The sequence below is a fragment of the Eutrigla gurnardus genome, assembly GCF_963514095.1.
Source record: "Eutrigla gurnardus genome assembly, chromosome: 11".
In the NCBI taxonomy this organism is placed as follows: domain Eukaryota; kingdom Metazoa; phylum Chordata; class Actinopteri; order Perciformes; family Triglidae; genus Eutrigla; species Eutrigla gurnardus.
The window spans coordinates 26,168,547-26,190,945 of NC_139925.1; the positions used below are offsets into that span (position 1 = coordinate 26,168,547).

At 42.4% G+C, this 22,399-nt stretch overlaps 1 protein-coding gene across 2 annotated transcripts in view; it reads right to left on the minus strand.

The window, feature by feature from the left end:
* The window catches only part of slc18a2 (solute carrier family 18 member 2), a 33,413-nt gene extending 12,615 nt beyond the window's left edge, over positions 1–20,798 (minus strand). For both annotated transcript variants that reach the window (XM_084021653.1, XM_084021654.1), the window contains exons 1-11: positions 20,668–20,798; positions 20,382–20,560; positions 16,389–16,731; positions 7,648–7,706; positions 7,464–7,547; positions 6,252–6,344; positions 5,235–5,324; positions 5,114–5,157; positions 3,947–4,007; positions 2,537–2,632; positions 1,159–1,237 (exon numbers count right to left, since the gene is read on the minus strand). In XM_084021653.1, coding sequence (XP_083877779.1) covers positions 1,159–1,237; positions 2,537–2,632; positions 3,947–4,007; positions 5,114–5,157; positions 5,235–5,324; positions 6,252–6,344; positions 7,464–7,547; positions 7,648–7,706; positions 16,389–16,731; positions 20,382–20,514 — 1,082 coding nt within the window. In that variant the 5' untranslated portion in view covers positions 20,515–20,560; positions 20,668–20,798. The remainder of the gene's footprint in view (positions 1–1,158; positions 1,238–2,536; positions 2,633–3,946; positions 4,008–5,113; positions 5,158–5,234; positions 5,325–6,251; positions 6,345–7,463; positions 7,548–7,647; positions 7,707–16,388; positions 16,732–20,381; positions 20,561–20,667) is intronic.
* Between the last annotated feature and the right edge of the window lie 1,601 nt (positions 20,799–22,399).

Consider the following 22,399-nt stretch of genomic DNA (forward strand, 5'->3'; position numbering starts at 1 on the left):
TTCTATTCGAACACTAAAATTAGTATTCGTTTTTTTTATTTATTTATTAATTTTTTTAGAAACAGGTTTTCTAACGTTAGCAATTCTCGGCCTCCTCACCTTGGCCTACCCACATAAACGGATGCTTTTGACACCTGAAGTCTGATGAACAATAAAGTTTTCTGAATCACAATCTCACTATCAGAAATAGGAGATAACCGCCGGCAGCACTCGGTGAGATGAAACAAAGATATGGACGGATGACAAAGATGCATCCATGCTGCTTACTGCTAGCTAGATCGACCCGCGTCTCCATCAGCTGATTCATCTGGAACGAGACCGACAGCAGGATGTACGTGAGAACGTGAAAGTAGAGCTGATGAGATGAGGAGGGCGTAGCCATGGCAACGGGGACACAGCGTCACCAGGAGAACAGCAATGTAGTTGTTTTACTTTCTTAATTATTACTTATCTAGAAAGCTGTCAGCTGTTGGTAATTCAACATATTTATTGGTAATGTTTTTGGAACGCCCTCTAGTGGACAGGAAGTAAAACAACCACATTGCCGATAAAGGCATTGGCAACGTATAAACCTGTGTAGTGTAGTTAATATTAATAATAGGCTGCATTTGAGCATTAAATATTTGAATATTGAAAAATATATGGAATGAAATTTGAATAGTATAATAGAGGAACATTGACAGCTCTAGTGTCCATCACTGGTTTCGTGGTTGAAAGTCCTGTGTTGTTAGACCATCCACCTTTAACAAGTCTTTCTCAATATTTTATCATTTGTCACTAGCTCTGGACGTTGGATAGTCATGTGGATTATTCAAGTTATGTGCCCACCATGAACCAGCATGCTAATTAACTTTCCATTGGTATTGTCTTAAATCTCAGCAACACAAAAAGATTATAAGTATTGTACCCAAATTACTAATTTGTACACAAATCACTAGATTTCCATTTCCATCATAATTTCACGGTCTGCCAAGAGATTGTGTTGGTCGTACAGACGTTACTCCCCCAACGTGTAACCTGTCTCATCAAGTCCTCAATAAAGCAGCCAGCCTCCAACACTAAAACACTGAAAACTCATTTAGAGGAGCGGAAGCAGATACGGCATCACAGAGAGAGAGAGAGAGAGAGAGAATAGATAAGGATAATTTCTCCACCTACCTCCCCATCTTGTGTGCCAACGTGCCAAAGATGTAGGTTCCAATAAGGTAGGAGATGGAGGCTGGTAAGAAAGCGACGCCTGGGCCACACACACACACACACACACACACACACACACACACACACACACACACACACACACACACACACACACACACACACACACACACACACACACACACACACAGGAAGAGAGAGAGGTGTGGGGAGATAAGCAGATCTCTATCACTGAGCTGCTGTACATCTTCCATTGTCTGTGATGAAGACTTGTGCTTTCCACCTGCCAGCACATGACACCCTAATATCCTGTTCCCCACTCAGGCTTTTTATCTGAGCTAGACTTCATATACAACCAACGGGAACAAACTAATAAGAGCAGAGACTGCAGGAAGCCTCCAGATAGAAAATATTGAGCAGAATGTAGGAGTGACACGCCACGTCACTAAGTAAAAAATGAAATAAAATATATTTATTATGTAAATGAGTCAGAAGAATATGTGGTGCAGTGATTTACAAAATATTTTGTAAAAGTTATGAAACAATAAGCTTCTGACTCAGCTTATGACATCATTCTATATGAAACACTAATATATATAAATACCGCCGCTCTCAAACAATAGAGAACCAATGCCAATATGTTTCTGCATAGCCTTTTTTTTAAATATATGGAAGGTGCTCCAAATACCAGAACCAACCAGAAGTTGAATAAGAGGGTGGAGTTAAGTCAACCCTACGCTGAATAACACATTTTTAGGCAACCAAAATGTAACAATCCCCTTAAACACACTGTGAAAGGGTTAACGACGACAGACACGTGGACAACTCCCTGGTAGCGCCGGTTAACAATGAACAAAACCACATATGACTCTGCCATCCGGAGTGATGACCTGTTAAAATGTCAGGTCAGAACAGGAGAGTCAAGGATGGCGTCGTCCTCAATGTCGACCGAACGGAAAGTTTACACACCAGCTCCAAACTCTGACACGATGACGTCATGACCTTTCCTACAACGGGAAATAACCTGGGACACATTTACGATCATGGAATGTTCTCTAAATATTATCCTCTCTGATGGATTACTTCAATTTGTAATATGTATAATATATGTAATGAATAGAAGTCAGTGTTTTTGTATACATCTATAACCGTATCTCTATAAATCTAAAGGACCAATAGTAACACAACACTAGTCTTGTACAACGCCAACCAGTCACTGTGACCTCAGTAAGAAACATATTATTGAATTTGGATTCAATTCAGACACTGTCAACTAAAACAGCATGTTTCCTCCTATTTCTAGGACTACAACATATACTGTGTGTTCATAACGTGTATCTTCTGAACAGAGCTCCATATCTATAAATATATATTTAAATACCTAGCTGCCACTTCCTGGCACACATGGTCTCCATCATCCAGATCGGCAGTGTTGGCTCCAGCATGGCGATGGCCATGTTTCCAAAGCAAATGGCACCTGGGGAGGAAGATTGAGGATAAGTGGACACCGTGTCAATTATGGTCTGTTTTTGTTCTTTGGTCCTTATTGGACCTCCACCACCTGCACCACCTGCACACACACACAAACACGCTCTGCTCTCTTTGTTACTGCGTTGACACAGTCATTGACGAGATGGGAAAGGCTAACTCCCACACAAATGCAATTTTCCTGCCACATACATTTGTTTAACCCTACTTTTGAGGACCTCATCATGACCACATGTATGAGCTAATTCCTGGCCACATCCAGAAAGACACTAAACAGAATCTTGGGATTCTGTCCTGATCTAAGCGTGTTTTCCTCAGTTGTATTTGTGCTCACACCAGTTCCTTCCTTCGTCACTCTGCAGGTCAATGACATGTTTAGTGTTGCATCCACACAGAAATGACACTGTGCTGTTTCTTATTCACTTCCTCTCAATTTCATTTTACAAGATTACAATTGAACACATCATGATAAGGATATCATTTTCAGCCAATAGTTTTTGCTACTGGACAGAGCCTGAACGCATCGTAATGCAGCTCAATGCATCCTCTGTTTAGATAGATGTTAGCTGCTCCGATACGAGGGTACGAGGCTTCAGACGGATGCTGGGATGCTGATGTTGATTCGTGTTTCTCTGTTGTCTGTGCGATGGAACAACCCAGTCTCATTCATGAAATGCTCATTTAAATCTACTGCTTTCATGCACAGGGACACCAATTGTAGATGTTTTCCTGTGTTGCTCAGCACCACACCAGTGCCAATCCCTTTTACATGGTGGACACACAAATGAAAAATATCCATGTTACTATGCAGCATCCAGAGTTAATGACGTAGTATTAAATATTGAGAAAGACCCAAGTGGCCCAAAACAACGATGGCAACACGATACACAATGGCCGCTGCTCTGAACTTCCTGCTACGTTAATGTGGATTGGAATGTTCCACACACATCCATTATTATTATTATTACTATTATTTCATTATTCTATTCAAAATGTGAAAGTGTTCACAGTGTTTTCTTCTACAAAGCCGATAGATGACCCTCTTTGACACGCAGCAATCACTTCACAACACAATTCCAAGCCATATTCCTGCTGTGGAACCAACAAATCAATTGTCAGCTTTGTGTTTGACCAACAAACCAGAAGACAAAAAAAGAAAAGAAAAAAGGAAGGAGTTCTGGGTCAATTTCTCTCCCCACTCCTTCCCCAGCACCATGATAAAAGGCAATATCCCCCTGAAGCTGCTCCTAAGTGGGGTGACATTAGTTTCCTCACATCGACTGAGCTGCTGTTATTTTCTTACCAGCTGCGATTATAATGTATGGATCCTTCATCAGAGTGAACAGCGGGGTCCCCTTCTGACTCTGTGAAGCACAAAGGCACAATAACATCATTCTATATGAAACACAATATAATAATACCTCCGCTCTCAGACAAACCCACTGGTAAAACACTGAGACCAGAACTCATCTCAGCAGAATCTGCTGCTGATAAAAAGCATTTTATTCTTCCTTTCTATGTTGGAAAGCTGCTCCAACATTAAAATGTTGGAGCAGGCCTCTGGGTATTTTTTAAAATGCATGATGAGACGGATATTGAAAAGGTGAAATAATCTGCTAATGACCAGAGAGGGATTGTGCTGTTAGCTCCCATCAGGAGATCTTAGTCACGGTTTGGTTGGTTTAGAGATGCGTCATGCTGAAAAGAAAAGCAGCAGCATCCTTTCTCTGGTTTCTGAAGGAGTCACTAATTAGTGTTGAAACTGAAGCCTCTGTCAAGAGTTTTCCACTCTTTATAAGCCTAATGGCCCCATACCATTTACCTGCCTCCAGCACCCTGACACCACCATTACAATGAAAGTCCACACTGACGAACCCACAGACGAACGAGGCTGACATCTATTTTTTACATTTACACTCTGCAGTTATCAATCTTATTTTTCAAATTTCCTTTTTTTAACAGATTGTGTGAAAAAGTGATTACACAACATGTGAAAACATGTACAGTGACATAAACTAGCAAAAGAGATGATACAAAGGAAGAAAAATAAAAAATGCAATGCAATAAATAAAACCAACAACAGCGAAACAAAACAGATACTTTATGTTGGCTGCTTCTGAAGACTCGGATACAAGAGAAGAATGGTTTGACAAGTTTGCTTGTCCAGTTTCATTTTGCTTCAAGTTAATGAGCGGATTGAAGGTTGGATCCTGAATGTTTATTCTCCCTGAGAGTCCTTGTATGCTCGTGTGAATGACACTGTAAAGTACTTTGCACCACGTTACATGTTCGATCCTCAGTAAAAGCAGAGTGTGGTTGTTTTCGGATGACATCCATATTCTCCGTTTCTCTTCCCACTTCCTGTATTTACTGCCCCCTGCCATAAAAATGGTCTTCTGCAGCTGTAAACGGCATCTTAATGAGGCGAGAGGAGCTTCAGGAAATGAATCCCGAAGGCAAACAAACTCACCTCTGGTTCCACCTTGGTGGGCTGAAGAACAATGAGCTGCAGAGCTGTGAAGACACAACTTAATGTAAGTCTTTCATATCGAAACATGCTGCTATAGTGACAAGAAACCATGTGACTGTACCTCCATCAAATAAAGCCAGTAGAGCCAGGATGAGGAACGGAGCAGTCTTCCCCACGAACTCATACATCACGCTGCCGAACGGGGGTCCGACTGTGGAGGACACTGGAGGGTCAGTGGACAACTAAAACCACTGTAGCTTCCGTCCAGGAGAGGTCACGTTGCAACTGGAAAGGGTGCTCATTCACACATAAGCCCCTTTTAGACGGACGTTCCACCGCTAGTGGCGGGAAGGCGAGTCAAAATATGCCATGAACCATTGCCTTTACATAGAACTTTGTGTGTCTCTGTGTTTAGATAGAACTTTGTGTGTGTTTAGATAGAACTTCGTGTGTTTAGATAGAACTTCGTGTGTGTTAAGATAACACCCGGCATTGCGGAACGAGTGAGACAACACTGCACAGCCCCGGTCTCGTTTGTGGACTCGTCGGCCGTGTGATGTATTCAATGAGCGTTGGAAATCTGATTAGCTCGCTGCATCAAAACAACTAAGAAAGGTGAAGTTTTGCTCGTCTTGCATATTTAAGCGACTCTTCAACAAGTGAAGTTGCTGCATCATAAACATGTGGATGCGTATAACGGCGGCCTCGTACAAGCAACTACCGGCGTTCTACGCTTCTTCAGATCTACGTTTGAGCTCGTTAAATGTACCGGCGGCGTGTCGCCCTGGTAACGCGTCTTCACTATGCCACGTCTTTTCTGCCTCGGGTGCTCGGAGCGTTTAGATAGAACACCGTTTCGACTCCTCTCTCCTCTGATGCGGCTCTGTGACGACCTCCGTTGGCATCTCAGAGACGTAGTATTCTGTTACGCCTTTCTGCCTCATTAAGACTGACGACGGGGCGGAATTACAGCGGAATACCCCCGCAACGAAAAGGTAGTCTACAAGGGGCTATAGATAGCACCGTCTTCAAGAGCAATGGGGGGTTCCACATCTTGTCCAAGTGGACTGGAGGAGACGGGGATCGAACCGCCGATCTTCTGGTTGAAGTCCTGAGCCACAGCTGCCTATATACATACCTAACACTCCCAATGCCAGACCTCCCAGGGCGACCCCGATGGCGTGGCCTCTCTCCTCATCATCTGTGTAGACGCTTGCAAGCATCCCCATCCCTGGAAACACACAGATGAACAGCTCCTGAATTACAAACTTCTTTTTATACAGATTTGCAATGTACTTTTTAATGTAGACACAATCAATACTGATGAAGAGGAGCAAATCTTACATGAGTTGTACAGGACTATTGGGCGCTGACATCAGTGCTGAGGTAGCTGGTTTCATAATGGCCTATTTATTTCTAACTTAGCCTGACGTCATATTGACATGACAGTTGTGTATCATAGTCATTTATTTTCTTTCATCAAGGATTACTTCTGTGTTGACATCATTTTAGTCAAAGAGTAAAATCTTGGAATTTGGTTAAAGTGATGGTTTGGAGTAAAATGCACCCTAGGTCATTTCCACCATGACATCCAGCCAAATACCCCCTCAGAATTTTTAGCGATGGTCAGCATTGGTCAAGATAGCCGCTATCAGCCGAATGGCTTAGTACCAGCGCGATTGTACATTTTGTATATCTCATAAATTACCCCACTAATAATGCATGGAATGTTACCAAACTTCTGCAGTAGTACACATAGGGGCTGATAGCCCTCTCTTGACCAATGTTGACCATCGCTAAAAATGCTTCCGAGGGGGTATTTGGCTGGATGTCGTGGTGGAAATTACCTAGAGTGCATTTCACTCCAAACCATCACTTTAACCAAATACACAAGACTACATTGAAAAATAGAGGCATTTCACTGTGTCATCAAACCTGATTAACTCCCTCTCTCGCTCCTCTCCTGATATTTTCTAACCAAACCTGATGAATTTGGGGTTTTGTTTCAACCAATAAGTGACATAGCAAACATACCTATTTTAACCCAAACTAACCAAATAGTTGTGTTGCCTAAACCTAAAGTTGTTTTGTTTCAATACCCAACATTAGGATTCTAAACGAGTGCCTAAAGCAGGGCATTTTATACTGATGTCATAACTCGTCTTTCTTTGGACGTACAGTATACCCTATTTCTATTGGATGACAGGACCGGGGTCTTCACCTCTTGTCACGCCTGGCAACATTAAGGCTACAAACAACCCAGAATGCAACAGATTCAATATCTGTTGTGAATGTATCATAATGTATTCAGATAAGCTGACTAGAAGGAATAGAGCAAAGGACATCATACCAGCCACAGATGAGCAGGAGGAGCCAACGCCTTGCATCGATCTGGCCAGAAACAGCAACGTGTAGCTCGACGAGAAGGCGAACACTACACACACACACACACACAGAGAAGAACAGAAATATAAACAAAGATGATGCAAGCAGACTGATTTTCTGATAATGATGACACGCTGAATGGAACTTACTGATAGTGGAGATGAACATGATACAAAAGCCAGCGAATATGGGAAGTTGATATCCTATTCTAAAGAGGAAAAGAGAAAAAAGATATCAATAATTAGTTTGAGATGTCTAGACAAATAGAGATTAAATACATCTTGCCATTCATTCTTTCCAGCCTATTGTCCCATTATAAAGTAGGGGGGCCTAACAGAAGTCAATGTTAGAAGCTAGTGACCCAAATAAACCGCACAGTGAATAAGTATCTGTGAAGCCTTGAACACAAAGCAAATCCTGTATTTGCATGACACATTCTTGCCATTAACAATTGTTAGCCTGACAACATCTTGTTTCATTCAATGATAAATGCTGCCATGTGCATCAGAGCTGCTGTTGTAATCCCACACAGATACCTGACATGCTTGACTTGCCTTGTATTGTCCTCTGTCTAGAGGGAAGGTGACTAAGAACCACTAATGTTTCTTGTCTCAGTTACAGCATATCTGAGTGCTCATCTGAGACACTAAATATTGCTTTTGAGCTGTGTGCCACTAATGCTGGAGCATCCACGCTTCTTCCGAAATATTGAAATCTGTGCTCGGAACCTCGGTGCCACTCAACTTGGAAAGGAGAAGTGGAGGAAAATACAAATTAAGCCCCAGAAAACATTCAATTAAAATGTATATTTACAATCCATTTATCATATACATATATGATACAATATACATGATAATTAGTTAGTTATTGGGTTTTTTTTTTTATTGTTTTTATATCAGATGCTAAGTTTCTCATGATGTTCAAATGCTGTTTCTTTATTGTAAATGTTCTGCTGGAAACTTTAACCCAAAAGAATCAGCTGTCTGCAGTGAACTGATTGAACCATACAGTACAATTGAACCCGTAGATGACAGCAAGTTAATTATATTCATATAGTGCCAAAACAGAAGTTACCACATGACACTTTGCATAGTACATTGTACATTTCGCTACTTTCACTCGTGCACTGCAGGACTTGAACCCCTTGCGCTATAGTCAGCATTCCTAACCGTTACACTACTCTGCTTTCCAAGGATGAGCTTGTCTTCTACAAAACACTCTACAAAAATCTCTCCTGGTTGCCATGGTGAATCGTAGTATCGAAGCTCCATTGATGATGGCTTTGTAGAGTCGGCAGGCACGTGCGTAACTCAGAGTTTACATCCTCAGAAACCTTAGAGTTGGTCAATTCGGAGATCAGGATTAGGTCCAGAGTTTGTTACACCTGCTTTCTGGAATACAAAAAATATCATCGATCACACAGCAACAGGACGAGACAGAAAATAGTGGACCACATACTCCCGAAAGACTAAGTTCAGAGTTATGATTGATGAGTCTGCAACACTTGTGCCCATCAAATGAGACCTGAACAAACAGTCTGCAAAAGGCCTCCAGATGTGGTGACTGGGTGAAAGCTTCATAAAGGCAAACTTAATTGCTCTTGCATGTGATGGTGCCATGTTAGGCAGCTACCCGTCTACAGCAGATGTACCCTAATAGACATAGAAGACATATTAAAATTGGCTGTGGATGAGACAGTCAAACACAGAAATATAATGAACAATTTCACATCTTTTATGGCCAAAGTTTACATGCATTGCATGCGCAGTGAACGGGAAGTTCATCTGCAGAAGACTGGGAGGATCTTCGACGTGAGATGGGCAGCCAGCAGCTTCAGAACAGAAAAGGCTGTATGGGACTCCCATAAAGCTTTGCATCGCCACTTCAATGCTGCATCTGAAGACGCCACAAGGGGTGAGAGTGAGGCGGGGGTTGCAGGGTGGGGTCTTATGGGCTGATGGCCAACATGGAGACAAAAGAGTTCCTGTGGGATTTAGGGTTGATGTGTGACACATTAGAGGTAATCGCACACCTGTCACTCACTTTGCAAGAAAGAGGACTGACACTCACTTGTGGTGTCCCCCTAACAACCATTGTGAAGACAAGGCAGCTATTACAGTGTTCCTTTAGCCACTAATGGGAAACCTGGAGGACTGGTTGTTTAGCACTGGCTCAAACAGATTTAAAGTGCTTAATCCAGAGAACTGGCCTGTGGCTTTAGACGAGCATTATGGGGAGGAACGCCTGAAGACTTGTACCACTTGTTATGTCCATGGGACATATGAGTGTGTGTGTGTGTGTGTTAACCCTCCCTGCCAGAGGGAGGTGCTGCTCCGTTGTGTGTGTGTTTTTCTCTGTGTTTCTGTGCAGGTGGTGATTGGTCGGGAGCTGATGGCACCAGCTTTAAAAGGATGTCTCCAGCAAGGACCTCCCTCTCCCTCTCCCTCTCTCCCCTTTTTGCTGACTCCCAGCCAGACCGTGCTGTCATTGGAACTGTTATTTGTGATTGAGAATATTGTTGTGATTAGAGTCATTTCCTTCTCTGCGTGTGATTTTTGGTTTTTGATGCCCACAGTGGCTTATTTAAAAAGCAGTCCGGGTAGGTAGGGGTGAGTAGCCATTTTGTTTTGGGAACCTCTTTTCTCTTGTGTTTTGTTAGGGAGGCAGGTAAGAAGCCTGTGTTTTCTTTTATCGTTATTTCCTTTGGTAGGCAAGCTAGTTTATAAAATAAGAGTTGTTGTGGAAAAATGAATCTGCCCAATAAAGATCAACAACCAGGATCTGCTTTTTCTCCGAGGTTTATTCCACTAAGTATTCCAATCTGCAGAGGAGGTTCACCCCTGCCTTCTGATGCAAAGGTTCAGACTCAGCAGGAACGACCCTGAGTCCAACAACAATCTCCCTTTTAAGGAGGAGGAACCAAAGGACCGATCATGTCCTATCTTACAAAGACAAGATGTACAGGCAAGGTCAAGATTTACAGAACACAGGCGTCATAGTCCTGAAATTATCTTATGTCAATGTGGCACTCATGTTCATATCATCTACAAACAGGCATTCATTTTCGTCATAGCATAATAGTCAGATGAGGAGATGCGGATCGAGTCAGCCTGACAAATATTCTGATTATAAAGTACAAACATCCAAAATTCCCACTACAGAGTTCCGTTTGTTTTGTTGGCCGTGCTCACCCCGAAGTCAAGCTACCATTTTAATAAATTTGTGTTGGACTGCATCCACGTGTTTTGTCATTGCTGGGGGGTTGGGAAAAAGGGAGTAGAGCACCTTTATGTTGCGCTCAGGTTGCCTCTAGGCTGGGGCGTAACACACTCATTAAAATTCTCATATCCGTGAACAGTGCTGAATGTGAGCGAGGATTCAGTTTCATGAATATGATCATGAGTCTGCTGAGGTGTAGTCTGCTGATGAATGTTTGTGAACCTGAATGGCCCTGGAACCCAAAGGAACCTGTGAAGTCTTGGCTGGTGAAGCAATGACACCCGGTCACGCCTCTGCAAGCCAGATCCTCAAGTGGACAAAGGGGCACTCTGGGTGTTGTAGATATAATCTTCTTACATTATTAGTGGGCTAGGTAGTGATTTGATATCTAGTTTGGGTAAAATTTAACCTTCAATAGTATTTTTTCATATTTTCTCTGAAATGCATGACCAAATGTTAAGTTCTTAAGGTGGCGTTCAGTTTTAAAGGATACTATATAGATTATAGACATACAATTAAGCCCAAAATGATTCATACTCATGTCAAATTAAACAATGTCTTTCCACATGTGTATGTCATTTACAGCCAGAAGAAACTGGCTTAAGAGGCTTAAGTTGACAGGTACATTTTTAAAAGTGCTAAGAGAAAGTTCTCAACAGCAAGACCTGCTACTTGTTGCCCATGGGACTTGATGTGGGAAATTATTTTTATTGCAGCAAAATTGTCAGTCAAGCAGACATATTGACCAACACTCCATCTTTGGTTTGGCCATATTCATAGCAATATTAACAGTTTATATAATAAAATACTTGGTGTCCATGTATCACTAAATTGAAACTATTCCTCCCCACCCTTATTTTTTATTGTGAGGCAACAAGGCAAATACTTTTTGCATTATTACTATACCCGTTATATGTATAAAAACTAACCAGGATCCCAATAAGATGAAGTCAAAGAAAGTAACACATAGTAAGAAACAATTTTGTCACAGGAGCTTTTTAATTATCCAACAGCAATAATGCTAAATTACAATACCCACGCGAGGACACACAATACACTTGAAATGTTACCGTACGTGACTTCCCCAGAGTAATAGTGTCCAAACAAGCTGTTAATTGCAGTCGCCCTTTCATTGTAAGCCAAGTTCACATGAGTCCTCTCACATGAAAGAGTGCTTAGCATCTCAACTCACGAGGAGGTCAGCGCAAACAGCGGTTACATCACGTCTGCGAAGGAGGCGCCTTTTTAGGTTGGCCTGTCTGCAGATGGGACCTACAAGCGCACCTCATTGGGTTTAACATTATGCACCCTGATCCGGCCAGAGACTATCAAAGGAAACATTAGATGGGAAACCTTGAAAAGTGTTGTGACATTGTAGTGTGCTGCTCGTCCTGGACCGGGTTCAACGTTTCTGAGAGGAGGTGCTATTATCTGGACAATGTGGTAAAATGTTGTAAATTACGTAGAAAGTTCTAGGCCAATGTTTCCTTTTTTTCTGGTGTTGCTCAGCAAAAACACGGATGTACTCAGAATTAAGTAGGTAAGGACCCAAATGCAGTAAAAAAAAAATATTTAAATAAGTCCAAAAACTCAGGGAGACCACAGGGGAAAAAACACTATACAAAAAAAAACCATCCAAAAACATAGGGAGGCCAAACAGGCAAAAAACTATGAAAAAGAACAAGAATCCAAAGCATAGACAAAAAACTTACAAACAATAATCCAAGGCGTAGACAAGACCAGAAAACATGGGCAGGACAGATCAGGTGCACACACATCCGGGATAACGCAGGGCGACCAAGCAAAGCCAGAACAGAAAGACTAAATACACAGGGCTGATTAGGTCAACGACAGACAGGTGTGGAGACACAAGGGCAGGCTATGGTGATTGGGGAGAACAAGAGGCAAGGCTGACCAGACAATGGCTGCGTTTCGGATCGCATGCATTTGGGCCTATGCATGCACGAGACTTGAGAGGATCCGCTGGAACTCGTCATAAACACGCCAAGTTCCCACCACGTCAAGTCGGACACAGGTGCACTTCACAGACCTTTTTTTTTTTTTTTATTTAAAATGTATTAATAATTATATACACATAACAAAAACTATCGCGCCAGGGGAAACTTCACGGACTTTGCACAAAGAATATGGTCTACCCAGTGGGGCTGGCTTTCTTCGTCACTGACGAATTCGAGCCGAGGCATTTGAACTCCCCTTGTTGACGGAGGCTGGGGAATTTTCTCACGTGGGAAATACCACGTGATAATTCTAACCAACTAGGGCAACGTTGAGGGGAGTGTCTTATGTCCGCACTTATTTGAGACCATCTGCACAGAAAAGCATGCGGAGGGAGGTACCCTGGAGATACCGCAAGTTTTTAAAGTCATGTGACATGTTGCAAAGGGAAGTTATCACCAGCATTTGTGACGTTTTTTTCCCAGAATGCCTGGTTTTGCGAGGCAAATGCATGCACATGCATGATTCGAAACGCGCCTAGTGATACACAGCTGGGAGACAGAAATAAGGAGGGAAACAAGACAGGAAGTCAAGCACTAGACAACACAAGACAGAAAGACTACAAAATAACACTTGAAACCAAAGCAAGTCCAGAAAGTCTCAGAGTGTCGTAGGTTTGTCGTTGAATCATTTAGTTTAGTGTGAAACCGCTCAGTGAACTACATCTCTGGTCTCACACAACGTATCTCACCAACATGGACATTAGCTTGACTTGCTAGCTACCTAGCTAGCTAACTTAGCTACGTTCCGCTACTGATGTAACAATAGCTTAGCTGATGTGTTTTATCCAGCAACTTTTTATCAGCAGGAAGAGAAAGAAGGAGAGAGACCTGTTGTTATAGTAACGTTACATCCTGGTACCCAACAGACAGAGAGACCTGTTGTTATAGTAACGTTACATCCTGGTACCCGACACACAGAGAGACCTGCTCTTATAGTAATGTTACATCCTGGTACCCAACACACAGAGAGACCTGTTGTTATAGTAACGTTACATCCTGGTAATCAACACACAGAGAGACCTGTTGTTATAGTAATGCTACATCCTGGTACCCAACACACAGAGAGACCTCTTGTTATAGTAACGTTACATCCTGGTCCCCAACACGCAGAGAGACCTGTTGTTATAGTAACGTTACATCCTGGTACCCAACACACAGAGAGACCTGTTGTTATAGTAACGTTACATCCTGGTACCCAACACACAGAGAGACCTGTTGTTATAGTAACGTTACATCCTGGTACCCAACACACAGAGAGACCTGTTGGTATAGTAACGTTACATCCTGGTACCCAACACACAGAGAGACCTGTTGTTATAGTAACGTTACATCCTGGTACCCAACACACAGAGAGACCTGTTGTTATAGTAACGTTACATCCTGGTACCCAACACACAGAGAGACCTGTTGTTATAGTAACGTTACATCCTGGTACCCAACACACTATTATACATAATGTTTCTTTGGAAAGGCCGTGACTTGAACATTAGCCAACTGTCAGAGAAACAATAATATTATTAATATAAATTACCAACAAGACCGGGTCCAGCAGGGATCCTTGTGGTACATCTATTGCTTTGATACACTGCGATATTACAAGTCAACAGCAGCACGTTTATTGCTCTTATCCATATTCACAACTAGAGTAACAGACTGTTGGTGGCTCAAGAAAGTTTTGAGAGAAATGCTTTGAGCTGGTTATTCATCAGTGATTCCAGAATTCTTGCCAAGCACTGAAAGTTTGATTTTGAAAGTCAATTGTCGGCGTGGCGCACGTGCGCTGCGCGCTGACTACGCCTAGTCTACGAAACTAGGGCCCCAATAGTTTGTAATGCTTAGCTTCATCTCTAGTCAAAACGTGTAGAACACACAGAATACGGTGGATCTACAAGCTAAAGATTTCACTGTTTATCAGAGCCTGAAAGCCAAATCCCCCACAGCCACTGCAGCTAACATTAGCACAGCAGCCGTAGCTAGCGTTAGCACAGCCGTAGCTAGCGTTAGGACAGCAGCTGTAGCCAACAATGTAACTTCCCCCCTAATAGACAGCAAAACGCTAGGTGAAGCTCCGAATTATTTATTTTACAACAGAAATGGTATGTTTTGTTTTAACAGAGTAAAGTAACAAAAAAGGTACGTCAGATTCCAGAAAAACAGGAAGTGCTTTCAACTTCATAGGCTCATCTATTTCACTTCATAAAAACTGTGGTTAAAATACTGACTAATGAATGAACTACCATATAATGCTGCAGATCTTTCAAATCAAACGTTTAACATTTTACTCAAATGGAGCTCAAACATGTCATGTGATCTGCAATGATGCAACCACATACACAGGCCAGCCGTATAGGCTACTAGATACTTTATACTTTCTTACAGAGGCTGTGTATTTATTTCTAAGTTACCTAAAGGCAAGCCAATGGGACGAAGCCATCCCATCAGCTATGTTGGTTGAAATTTAAGTAATTCATCCATCCATGTATGAAAACAGACAAATGCACATGCACACAAATGCAATCACACATAATCAGGAATTCCGCTGCATTTGATTCATTGGATTGGATTTGTTGTAGCTGACATGGGTTTACACCCTCAACACCAACATTATATACAGGCGAGCTGAATGAAAAATGCCTTTTTAACCCTCTTAGATCACATCCCTGGTCATATTTTGCACCTATTGAACATTATGTTTAACAAATACCAAAGAAATAGTTCTTGGTGTTTTTATATCAAAATCCAATATATATTTATTTAATTCCTGGAAAACAAAATATGATTCCTGCTTAGTACCAAACAATTTCAACCGATAATATCATGAAATCCTCTATCAATCAATATAAAACTTTGAGCATCACAGAGCGAGAGGAGGTCGTGAGCTAATCAAATAAAACTCCCAACTTTATGTTCTGCCTGCCGGTCCCGTCTCACTGGAAATACGTCACTATAAAGATAAAAGATACTCCGCTTTGAACCGAATCAATTGCCATATGCAGCATTTGATTTTCCTCCTGAACCCGTTGCTGCTCTTTCTCTCAAATTTATGTTGGATGTAGAATCAGATAAGACCATAAATGTTGTTCTGTGTCGACCTCTGGCTGGCTTTCCAAATATAAGAGGAAATTTGAACCACAATTTTGGCCCTGGGCGAGCAGGAAGCCTCTGTGTCCTGAAAGGAACTGTGTCACACTGTAATACTCTCACTCTGTCCTCTGTTATTTTGCTTTAATTTCCTCTTCACTGTTTTTCTTTCTTTTCTTTACTCTTCTCTTTAACATTTCTTGCATCATCATGTCAACCACAAACCATTTGTAGTTCGTTCCTTGTAATATGCCCCTTACATTTTAAAATTAATACAAGATAACCTAGGAAAATCCTTTATTAGTCCTACGGTAGGGACCTTTGTCATATTACAACAGCAACAGGGATAGTGGCACCAGTAAAAAAAAAAAAGCTTTCTGAAGTAACCATTAGGCAAGAGCATGATGCTGGTCACTGAAAGGACTTCTACTACTTCTAACTGAAATACATTAGTTTGAAGGTCCTGCTGAGTGACACAAAAAATGGAAACTTGTGGTCCATATAAAGGAATCAGTCAATTTCAGTTTCATGACTATTTGAAAACCTGCTTTGCCAGAAGAGAGGAACCCTACCTGTTTGTGAGCGGCCCAATGAAGGGGTTGGTGATCAGCTGTACGGTGGCCTTGGAGGCGAACAGCATTCCCACTTTGACGTTCTCATCCAGCAACTTGGTGGTCTGGGGGCAATCGGAGGCATTATGGGGCAACTCTATAGCAGCGGGGGCCGCAGGGGCCGCAGTGACCAGGTCCGTAGACCCGTCTGTGTTGTTGGCACCCGAAGACCTGATGGTGTTGTCGTACAAGGACACGATTCTGTGGAAGGCTGGTGGAGGACCCTGCTGAGACATGGTGCTGTTCTTCAACGCCACGTCTGTGGACTCGTCCAGGTTGTACAGGTAGCTGGGGATGATGGGAACTAGCGGGTACAAACAGGGGAGAGGAGACTGATGCCACTGTGATTTATTTTACCAATTCCCCCCCTCCCCCCCCCAAAAAAAAAATAATGACACGCACATTTGTCACTGAGCCCCAGTGGCCTCTATTCACTTAGTTGGTTCAGCCCTAATCTGGCTTTGCCAACCCCGTCTCCACAGTAGAAGGGTCTGGTTCTCCACAGTAGAAGGTACTGGTTCTCCACAGTAGAAGGGTCTGGCTATAGCCTGGAGATGTGATATACTGTATACAGTATATCACATCTCCGGGATCAGGGAAACAATGGCTGCGTTTCAGATCGCATGCATTTGGGCCTATGTATGCACGAGACTTGAGAGGATCTGCCGGAACTCGTCATAATACGTCAAGTTCCCACCACGTCAAGTCGGACACAGGTGCACTTCACAGACTTTTTTTTTTAAAACTTTATTGATAATTATACACATAATAAAAACTGCCGAGCCAGGGGAAACTTCACGGACTTTGCACAAAGAATATGGTCTACCCAGTGGCGCTGGCTTTCTTCGTCGCTGACGAATTTGAGCCAAGGCATTTGAACTCCCCTTGTTGACGGAGGCTGAGGAATTTTCTCACGTGGAAAATACCATGTGGTAATTCTAACCAACTAGGGCAACGTTGAGGGGAGTGTCTTATGTCCGCACTTATTTGAGACCATCTGCACAGAAAAGCATGCGGAGGGAGGTACCCTGGAGATACCGCAAGTTTTTAAAGGCATGTGACATGTCGCAAAGGGAAGTTATCACCAGCATTTGTGACGTTTTTTTCCCAGAATGCCTGGTTTTGCGAGGCAAATGCATGCGCATGCATGATTGGAAACGCGCCTAAACACTCTGGCTGGTTTGTATTTCTTTCAACCAATCACAATCGTTGTGGGCGTTGCTAAACTTGGGAAGCCGCTGTGGTTCGGCAGCAAAATAGCGTTGGGAGGAAACTCGTTTGGATGGAAGGTCGAGCCCTGTCATTAACATGTCTGATTCCCCACTACAGAAAAGTACGCATAAAACCTTAAAAACATACAGTATGTGGACTGTGTGAAGAGATGTTTATAAAAACAAAAGAAAAACATAATTTGATGTTTGGTGACCCAGCGGTGAAGCCCGTCTATACTTTAGCTCTGGAGGAGCTCACTGGACTCATTAAAACACTGACGGTTTGCTAGCTTTCTGTAGCTCTAAAACAATATCAGGAAGCTTGTGTGAAGTGGAACGGATCGGTACGTCGGTCAAGTCAACATCACTGGAGCATGCCGCTGCCAGAGTTGCTAGCTCTGAGGTTGCTTCTGCTGTTTCCTGATTGGAAGGGAGTTTCAGAACGAAGACACAGAAAGCGGAAGGGGAGAAGTCAAGTCTGGTTTCCTTCCTCCTGTTGATCCCGAGCCTTCGCTTCCTGTGTGACACTAGACAAGATCACTGCTACCACCACCCAAACCAATGGAAGTCAATGGAATTAATTTGTGGTGATCAAACGTAATGTTGACATTTGAATTAATCAAAATTCAAAATGTGAGAATCCTCACATTTGGGACTAAGGTTCGTTGATGTGCCTTTACATTGACAATGTGATACTGTTTGAGGTCATTGTGTCATTTGAGTTGATTTCATCATATTTTCGGTTTAGCAAGGATGCTAGCTTGAGAGACTTTGAAATGACTTGAAAGATATTTTGAAAACTTTAACTTAAATTTTTTTCTTCAAGTTTTCGCTGTGTCTTCTGGTGAAAATCTTCAAACAACATCTGTATGATGGGTGGCCGTGATTCCCGCAGACCAGTGTAGCTGCATCCAGAGTAGCTGAGCCACGGATGGTTTTTGTCACTTTTCAAAGCTCTGAGCACCATGAAAGATTCCATTCACCTCCACTGAATTGGGTGTTGGGAGAAGTTTCAGGCATTGAAGCTGAATTATGTGTAAATATTTGTAGAAAAAAGCAGATTATGTCTAGATTGTTTCCTTTTGGTACCATTAAAAACATACAGCTTTTCAAGGCTGACCATCACTGCTTCATCCCAGAATATAGATATTTATGTTTTAGTCAGCGAAAAGCTGGCATTCATTTTTTTGGCATTTTTTAGGGAATTTTAAGGCTTTATTTGACAGGAAATGAGGGTACGAAGAAGCTGGGAGCAACACTTTGCCTTTTCATTGTCAGGACAAAGGCCAAGGGGTGCCCCAGACCATCTAATATAGCTGAATGGAACTTAAGGAGTAATACAGCACTACACATGACGTGGGTAGGCAGGAATATGCTCACGGGCGAATGTTGGTGTTGGAAGAGACAAGCGTACTCTCCTGTTTCCTCATATGGACGGATGCCACACCCTGTAGATAAATGTTTGTTTCCTTTTTTTTATCCTACAACGACAAACCTGGCAATTAAACTAAGTGTACAGTACTAAGTATTTAAATTCTGGGCGTTGGTTACTAACACAAAATCCTAGATATTTTAAATCAATAGGGTTGGCAAAAGCAACACAGATATATAACTATAACTATGAATTATTTTTACATTTTGTGTGTGTGTGTGTGCGTGTGTGAAATAAAGACTAATTAATACATAATCATTCCATTTGAAATATGCTCGTGGTTTATGCTGTCATCCACACAATGTCCAAATAATGGTTCTGATACTGGACATATAATAATAATAATAATAATAATAATAATAATAATAATAATAATAAGAATATAATCTATGAATACTGCAGTGACAAAACAGTAGTATTTAACGGCTGCAAGTAACAACAGATTAATTTAAATCATTTTAATTCTGCATCAAGTGCCAAGATCTTCTGTTTTTCTGTTTGGAGTAAATTCAGGATCTTGATAACATTCTTCAATTAGACGAGGATGCGTCCATCTGTTACAGAGTCAGTTCTGCCCAAAAAAATCCTTGCAAATAGCTGGAGGTCTGTGTGGTGAATGTTGATGGTTATATGGGCTCCAGCATGGACTGATCTGATTGAAGACAGCAGTGAAGTGTTAAAGCTGCTCTCAGTCATAAAAACTAAACGGAGCCCATTCATTTCAACGTTTATGTACGTTAATGTACGCTGCAATAATGATGTGAATGTTTTGGGGGAATAAGTGAGGAGATGATTGTAAATTAGAAATTAAGGAGGTGTTTCAAGGCTTGTGTGTGTGCTTGAGTTAAATACATAACAGAATGGCGATCAATACGCGCTGTAATATCGATTATATTACAGGTGGATACACCATTTAGTCTAGAGGGACTATATTAGCATAATCATCTCTCAGATGAAGGCGTTTAATACATGAACTGAGCTCATGTATGAATTAATTATGAATGAATGGATGTTGAAGCTGATGAAAGAAAATAGTTAATTAAATTAAGAATTCAAATAATGTAATCATTATTTTTTTAATTCTTGTTTGCCGACCTGCCACTTGCACTATAATTTAGACATACTACTGCTAACAATAATGATATGTTGAGAGTTTACACAAGAGGGCAGGGTTGATTCCGACAGAACACGGCTGAGTGTATTTACACGACTCGGTGAACCTGTTGCGCTGATAAAAAAAAAAAAAAAAGCATAAAAGAAAACCCCAAACTTTGCAGACACGTAAGAGCTGAGATGCAGGAGTTCACCTACCGACCACAGTCAGCAGCATGTTGTCCAGAAGCAGAGCCACGAACACAATGAAGAGACTCAGTTTCCTCGACTGTCTCTCCTCTCGGAGCCATTTGATCAAACTAAACTGCCGAAGCGCGTCTAATCCCCCCATGGTGGTCCCGAAAAGAGCGAGACGACGGACCGGACGATAAGTCCTCCTGCGGGGGACACACGGGTCAGTAAATTGGAGAAAATCCTTCCCGTGTATCAGAAACGGCGGAGAAGTTGGAGCTGTCAGACAAGCTGCTGGAAGCAGGACGCTTACCTTAGATGCACGAGGACCAGCAGCAGCACGAGGACCAGCAGCAGCAGCAGCACGAGGACCAGCAGCAGAGCTGTGGGGAGGAGATGCTGATGTCTCCCTACTGACTGGACCCGTTGCTGACGTCATTCAACCTTTACGTGTAGGTCCCCGTCAGACCTACCTTCAAACCAGAACTACCACATTAGAGCGCTGTGATACTGACTAAACAAAAAGACAGGATATGAGATACACACACTCACACACACACTCACACACACACACACACACACACTCACACACACACACACACACACACACACACACACACACACACACACACACACACACACACACACTCACACACACACACACACACACACACACACACACACACACAATCACACACAAACACTCACACTCACACACACACACACACACACTCACACACTCACACACACAGACACACACTCATACTCACACACACACACACAATCACACACACACACACTCACACTCACACACACACACACACACACTCACACACACACACACACACACACACACACACACTCACACACACACACACACACACACGCAGACACACACTCACACACACACACACACACACACACACATACACACACGTACACTCCCCCCCCCCACACACACACCCGTACACTCACACACACATGCACACACACATACACACACACACACACACACACACAGACACACACACACACACTCACTCACAGACACACACACACACACACACACACTCACAGACACACATACACACTCACACACACACATGGCCGAACCGTGCGTTTCAGACTACACTACTGCCATGTTTACACCTCTGTACCAACGACTGTGTCAGGAAGGGATCTCATTGAAACTCTGCAGACTGAGCGACAATGCAGGTTCAGGACCCAAAAGCAGAGGCTGACACAAAAAGATGGTGAACAGGTTTCAATGATTCCAGAGAGCAAACACAAGGTTTGTCATTGAGCAGTCAATCAAACATAAAACAATCAGTAATATAGCTATAGTGGGCAAAACACTCAGAATTGCCAAAAGCTACAGGTCTCAGAAACAGGCACAAAGCTAGAACAAGTCAGGTCAGTTGGGAGCGATGACAGGACAGGATTTATCCACAGTTCAAAACACTGGACAAAGACACACTAAAAAGGGCAATTTATCTACACAGCAACAAGATACAGGTGGAGCACGTTGACTACACGACTACAGAGTCGCCATCTGGTGGCCAAAAGTAAAAGTAACAGATCCTGACATACTACTGTTTAGTCATCAGAGCAGTTTCTTGCCTTTGGGGGGCCTATGCTTCTATTTTGTCAAACTATGACGGGGATTCCAAACTTTTAAGATGTTCCGTGGAGATGGATCTATATGTTACACTGAGACACTAAGAGGAAAACAGACAATATTGTGAAAACCTCTCTCAAATTCAAATTAAACATCTCAAGATGATCCGAGCAAGTTAAACCTAAACCTAAAATAATAATTCATGTATAACCAATGATGCGCCTTTGTGTCAATAAATGCAACAGATGCAGCATTTTCATTAGTCAGTCATCTCATCATACCTCAGATACCACTAGGCTGGAGATGAGCCAGACCTGCGCCGAATCAATTGCCGCACAATGCATGCTGGATAGTTTTGTGTGGGCACGTGGGCAACGATGATCTCATGAGATCAAAGTGGCTGCAGTTTTTAGAGCCAGGCGCCGCA